General features: G+C 41.8%; 1 protein-coding gene across 1 annotated transcript; it reads left to right on the top strand.

Moving 5' to 3' along the window:
* The first annotated feature begins 5543 nt into the window (after nt 1-5543).
* On the top strand, nt 5544-6236 carry LOC139133711 (sperm axonemal maintenance protein CFAP97D1-like). The gene has a single exon (XM_070700475.1). The coding sequence runs from the start codon at nt 5544-5546 to the stop codon at nt 6234-6236; it is 693 nt and encodes a 230-aa protein (XP_070556576.1).
* Nucleotides 6237-7241: the final 1005 nt, after the last annotated feature.

Below are 7241 nucleotides of genomic sequence, written 5' to 3'. Positions count from 1 at the left end.
ATAGAATTAATTTTCCCAAGATAATGAGCATAATCATCAAAGTTTTCCCGGCAATCCGTTGGCAGGTAACACAGAGCAGTAGACAGTTTCCGATTTCAGTCGCTAATTTGACACCGACAATTCTGGGATCATTGTAAGACTTGGGCGTATACCATGGAACCACAGAGAGATTTCCTCCACAGAATGGCCGTGCCGCCATATGGACGACCAATGAAAAGATTCTTTTTACAATCTATAGCAGAAATTCCGAATGCTTGGAAATCTTGATGTATTGATGAAAGAATGGGTAACTCATCCTTAAATAGCCAATGTTCTTGTAGCAGACAAATATCAGCTTGATCACACAACATCTGTACATCGGTATATACGGTGGCCCAAAACTACCTGTTCTCCGCATTCAAAGTCTGCGTCGCATTCAATTGTTTTTCTCTCACATATGTTATCTCCGCATTCAAAGTCTGCGTCGCATTCAAATGTTTTTCTCTCACATATGTCTCCGCATTCAAAGTCTGCGTCGCAATCAAATGTTTTTCTCTCACATAAGCTTATGTCTCCGCATTCAAAGTCTGCGTCGCAATCAAATGTTTTTCTCTCACATATGTCTCCGCATTCAAAGTCTGCGTCGCAATCAAATGTTTTTCTCTCACATGTCTCCGCATTCAAAGTCTGCGTCGCATTCAATTGTTTTTCTCTCACATATGTCTCCGCATTCAAAGTCTGCGTCGCATTCAATTGTTTCTCTCTCACATAATGTCCGCATTCAAAGTCTGCGTCGCAGTTAATTGTTCCTCTCCTAGATGGGCCACAGGCGGCCCAAACACTATTAATAGCTTATTATTATTGAGTTTTTTCTCAGTTTTCTCTATCAGTTCTTCTCCCTTTCTTCACGCTCTGACTGATCGTAGGAAATAAAAGAAATACTATATAGCCTAACCTAGCCTCTTGACTCTTTATTTATTTTACACCCCATTACAAGGACGTTTATCTCTCATATACACACATCTTGTATTAATTAGTCAACATTACTAATTATGCTAATACGTGGACTTATCAGGGATTTTATAGGTTAGTCAACATCGCGAAAGATAGGAAAGGTTACTAAAACTCCTTTTTCATTTACATCTCTATCTTTCCAATGTTGACCAACCCTTGATAAGTCCACGGATTAGCATAATTAGTTGTGTTGACTAATTAATTATACAAGATGTGTATATGAGAGATAAACATCCTTGTAATGGGGTGTGAAATAAATAAAGAGTCAAGAGGCTAGGTTAGGCTATACAGTCATTATTTCATTTACTACGATCAGTCAGAGCATGAAGAAAAGGAGAGGGACTGATAGTGACAGAGAAAACTGAGAAAAACTCAATAATAAGCTTTATTAATAGTGATTGGGCCGCCTGTGGATGGTCGTCGCAGTTAATGATTTTGTCACCAACACATGAAGGCGTTGGCAAGTTTTGGTGAGCGTGACCCTCGCTCCATGACCCATGATTGCATCCGGAAAAAGTATCACTCCTTTAGTGTTCGTGATCGCGAAAAGCTCATTTTTGAAGGTACGTGACAAAGTAATTTATTGTATTGTAAGCTTATGGGGTTAATGATCTAGCCAAGGGGGTATGCTGCTCACCAGTATGGGCGCCCCGGGGGGGTACTTCCATTACTTGCCAATATGTATACGTGCCGCCCAATGGGGTGGGTATTTCAGCAACTTGGTCTAAAATGGGGGTATCAATTCACAGTAAACCAGGGTCTAAAATGGGGTCGATTTTTGAGTGCCACACAAGAACAAATTCCAACTGTCAGTTCCCGTCTTCCTAGCACAGGGTTTTGAGCTGCACTCAATAAGCATCGATATCTTTTTGTGTGGCAGGGGAACCATTAAAGAGACCCCCTGGCTTTAGCCAAAATAAATGTAGACTTTGTTTTAAAAACACTGTCACTATTGGTCAGAATTCCATATATGGAAGAATTTTGCCCAATAGAAAATATCGAAACAAAGTGGCTCTACTACTACTCTCATAACAGGTCGACCATGGGAAAACTAGCAGTGCCTTATTGAAGTACGGCGAGGCTGCTTATACTTTGGAATTTTAAACCACCAGTTAGACTGTAACTGCAGATAAGTGATAATTTCAGAAGCTGGACAAAACTTTGGTGAGGGTGAAAGATAGTTTCTTTCACTCAATTTTTTAGTATTTCCAAAAATGTTTTTGGGAAATCGTGGCTCGGCCAGCAACAACAAAACCGTAAATGCAGTGTAGTGGTAAGCTCTGCCGGTAGCTCGTCACGCAAATGCTTCGCTTTTACCCGATTACATTTTTGCAAATTTTGACACTATGACTTTTGACCTGGGTCAAAGGTCATAAGGTCTAAAATGGGGTCCTAAAATAACGAGATTTTAGGTCTAAAATGGGCCCCAGGTTTTTTACGTGCGGCCGCACACCCCTACCACTTCTCAGACCAGGTACCCCCCCCCCCCGGGATGGGCGCATCATAATGGGTCCCACATGAGCGTCCAATGTAAAACGGCAGCCCGTCCCACAACTGCCAATACATCCAGGGCTAGACGGTGGCTAGATCATTAACCCCATAAGCTTACAATACAATGAATAACTTTGTCACTTACCTTCGAAATCAATGAGCTTTTCGCGATCACGAACACTGAAAGAGTGATACTTTTTCCGGATGCAATCATGGGTCATGGAGCGAGGGTCACGCTCACAAAAACTTGCCAGCGCCCTCATGTGTGGTGACAAAATCACTGACTGCGACGCCCATCTAGGAGAGAAACAATTGAATGCGACGCAGACTTTGAATGCGGAGACATATGTGAGAGAAAAACATTTGATTGCGACGCAGACTTTGAATGCGGAGACATATGTGAGAGAAAAACATTTAATTGCGACGCAGACTTTGAATGCGGAGACATATGTGAGAGAAAAACATTTGATTGCGACGCAGACTTTGAATGCGGAGACATATGTGAGAGAAAAACATTTGATTGCGACGCAGACTTTGAATGCGGAGACATATGTGAGAGAAAAACATTTGATTGCGACGCAGACTTTGAATGCGGAGACATATGTGAGAGAAAAACATTTGATTGCGACGCAGACTTTGAATGCGGAGACATATGTGAGAGAAAACATTTGATTGCGACGCAGACTTTGAATGCGGAGACATTAGTGAGAGGAAAACATTTGATTGCAACGTAGACTTTGAATGCGGAGACATATGTGAGAGAAAAACATTTGATTGCGACGCAGACTTTGAATGCGGAGACATAAGCTAATGTGAGAGAAAAACATTTGATTGCGACGCAGACTTGAATGCGGCAGACTTGAATGTGAGAGAAAAACAATTGAATGCAACGCAGACTTTGAATGCGGAGACATATGTGAGAGAAAAACAATTGAATGCGACGCAGACTTTGAATGCGGAGAACAGGTAGTTTTGGGCCACCGTAGGTATAGACGATTTGATGGATCGACAATTGTATGTTACTATTCTCACCATTATGACACTGTTGGTTTAGAGCGACTACGATAATATTTACGAACTAAAACACCACGAGGCCATTTCTCTGAACAGATGATATCTTTATAGTTAATTCCTCTGACAGTAATGCAAAATGATGCATACGTGTTATATTTGGTGGTAAGCCGTTCACAATCAACATCTAGCTTACAATTGAAAGAATTTTTGATATAATTTGTTAACTGCACAGTTGATGTTTCAGGAGCCAGTCGACTGACAAAAATATTTATTGCTGGTTGTGTTCCACTCCAATTACAAGGCTGTTCGAAGATTCTGTTGTACCGATGACTGGTTTACGCCTCTGTCGTTTCTTCCTCACGACTGTTTGAAAAGGGTTGGTCAAATCGTCGTTAACTAGATCGTGGCACTCCGTTTCTTCATGAGATATCGGATGCCGATGTCGACTTTTTTGGCTATCCTTTGTCTTTACAACATCTGAATACGATGGTGCCTTGCCCGTATTACAGGACTCATACACTTGCATCACTTTAGTGTCGACATCATCAAAGTTTTGCTCGGGTGACTTATGCGAATCTGTCGTATCATTGTCTACGCGTACGGTAGGCGGCATACAGTGAGGTGCAATATCTCCACAGGCGGGAAGGTCAACAGAAGATTTTTCCCTTGCTGACGACATGGATCTCTGTTGATCACAACGACGAGTACTACTAAGCAAGACCACGTCTGATTTAAGTTCCGAATGTAATTCTGCAGATAATTTAGCAGACTCTTTTAGTGTTGAAATATCAGATTTAATTGAAGTGAGTTGTTGTATAATGACGGATATGTCCATGTGGTTTTGCGTAATGGGTGGGAGATTACCCAGGTCATGAGCTACGAATGTTGGTATTAAGTCAGGATCAACTTCTTGTAGCAAGGTCAGCATATCTTGCAAATTATTTGACTTTTTATTTTGTCCTTGTCTCCGTTTAAAGCGGGAAGTTGTACTAGATGAACACAGATCAAAAAGTTCTCTCTTGGCACTTTCAATTTGCGAGTCAGGATAAAAATCGCTGCAAATTTTAGACAGAAGGTCGTTGGGCATTACATCCATCTTATTGGCAAGAAAACATAACAGCTCATTCACAATAATTACAGGCTTACTTGCTTTAGCTGCATGCTCAACATCACTAGCTTGTTTACTCGAATGAAAGATGGCGTCACCAACACCTGTTGAGTCAACTGCAACATTATCTTCATTAGCGGAGATGGTAGCGGCCGAGTTTTGCTTTCCTTTACTAGAACTGTACTCCTTTCTTCCACTAAAAGTCCCAGGAAAACGCTTTTCTTCACAGTGTGGACATAAAAATTCATCACACCGAGTTAATCTAACGGATTCGGTTGTTCCACAGTCGTAGCACCGCATTGTAATTTACATAAAAAACAATGCAAGCTGGTATGTAGATCAGCTATGGCGAGGTCGCAACCAAGCCGAGCTCAAGGCAAAATTGCAAATTTCGACGAGACTAGAGACTAACCGTGACCATGCAGATTACAAATAATGTCACTTAGTAAAACTTCATGAGCAAGTAGACGACACTGCACTGCCAACAACTTTGAAAAACACCGAAAAAAAAAGTCCTAAAGCGTGCCACACACCAGATTCAGATCACCCTGCATTATAATATATAATATTATATATATGCATTATAACATTATAATATATAAATCTCCAAGAGAAAGGGATTTTCGCGACTCGGATGAACCTGACAGCACAATAGCCCAACTTAAATTTTAATGAACAAAATGAGGAATCGATTGACACCATGTCCTGTATGCAGCCCAAGGCCTGTTTTGTACATGTAGTCAAATGACATGGTGGAAAGTTGAAGTGCTGAATGGTTGCCGGTCACACTTTACATCGTTTTCATGAAACCATGGCAACACCATGCAGCTGTACAGTATTTGCAAGCCTAATAAAATGCATCACCCTGGGCGTGTTTTGGGTAATGTGAAAAAATTACCTGGCAACCTTGCAAGACAGCGTTAGACTTCGACTCAAAATGCTTCAACATCATCGAGTGGTCAGAAGTCTAGCGAGACGAGACAGAGAGAGAGCGGAACGTGTTCATCGTTGGAAGGTTGAGAGCGCCAGCACGGTGTTGGATACTGGTTGGCGAACATCCATGTTCAGACGGCGCTATTATGGAGATAAGGACAGAGATCAAAGGGCGTTTATGGTCCATAGACGAAAGGTTGAAACCGCTCATAGTTCCATTGACAACAAAATGGCTACCTACGACGCGATCAAGCGGAGGAAACTGAAGAAACTACAGTTAGATCAAGAAAGGCTGGCACAGAGAGAGAAAGATCGGCTATCCAGGATAAGGTCAACGCTTGACAACAAAACACCACCTTCGTATCATGAACATAGGAGGGCAAAGAAAGTCAAGGCAGATCATGACAGAGCAGAGCGAATACAAGAAGAAAACAGACAACTACTGGAGAGATTGTTGCGTATTGATGTAGGTAGAGCGCGCTTGGACAATCAGCTGACTTACAAACAACATGACACGCCATACAAGTTGAGTAAGATTAGAGAGTCTGAAAAAATTGAGAGGGAAAATAATGCACTACTCCGGCGTATTGAAGAACAGAAATCTGTCTATGATCACAGACGGACGTTAACGGAATACAAAGAACATTTACGACGGGTAAATGAAATATCAAAATTTCCAATGTGGAATAGCAGATGAAATGGATGGAGAAATTATTAATATATTTCATTATAAGAAGCAGTTATCATTGTTATTTGCAAGAGGATTTGTGTAAGGAGCCTTATTACTTATTTAATTAAGCCAGGGTTGACACGGCGTTTAATGGCGCTCAGGGGATATAGTTGGTGGTATGAGGACTGCGCCACAACGTAACGCGTGGACGAACGACCACCTGTTGATCACCGAGGCTGTATGATTATCTGTTAGGTCGTAGAGCTACAGCTACCTCCGTGGTTGTGGTTTCTCTAACCGAAGTTACTCCCGTACTGACGGTAATCGTTCGGCGCTAATGGATTGACAGCCTTCTCAAAATTGCCGTTGTCGACTTCAGTGGCTGCCTTGTACAATGCTGTACGAAGCCAGTGTTTTGGCCTTAGAAGACGTCGTAATTCACAAACACAATGGAGGGGATTTGCCTTTTGTGTGTGAAATCTACAGCCTTTACTGCAGGCTCGACATTGTGACCTGTTACTTCAAAAGCAACGTTGAGAACAATGTCGTGACGGTATCGTCGCCAAGCAGAGCTCACTCTCGTGCTTGGTATTATGATTTGGTTTCGCCACGCTCCGGGGATCACCCATGCTGTTTGTTTCTATGGTGATCAGCACACGCTTCGTTGAATTCCAGCTTGCAGCTTGGAACAACATCAATGCTTGACATTTTTGGACACAGTGAACCATGCGATATCGATGAATGCACTGTCCTGCTACCATTATTAAGTGCACAAGTTCCACTATTTTCAAAGTTGTGTTGAAATCAAAAATTGTATAGGCCTAATGAATTTTGTTGTTACACTGAAGTGCACCACAGAAAATTACACAATTCATATGCTCACTTGCGACCAAGTCATATCCGTTTTCCCTCTTTATAACAGATGAGAAAACGGACACAGGGACGGTGTTTTCGCCTACTCGCACCTCACCACCATAATTTGGTACAGTTCTGACGGATTTCTGACGGCGAATTTATACCCATGTGAATTAA

The sequence above is a fragment of the Ptychodera flava genome, chromosome 5 (assembly GCF_041260155.1).
Source record: "Ptychodera flava strain L36383 chromosome 5, AS_Pfla_20210202, whole genome shotgun sequence".
In the NCBI taxonomy this organism is placed as follows: Eukaryota; Metazoa; Hemichordata; class Enteropneusta; family Ptychoderidae; genus Ptychodera; species Ptychodera flava.
This window is presented reverse-complemented; position numbering and strand designations above follow the sequence as displayed.

What these genes read in the sequence shown, in the direction of transcription:
- LOC139133711 (XM_070700475.1), top strand. Translation starts at nt 5,544, where the DNA reads ATGCTTCAACATCATCGAGTGGTCAGAAGTCTAGCGAGACGAGACAGA.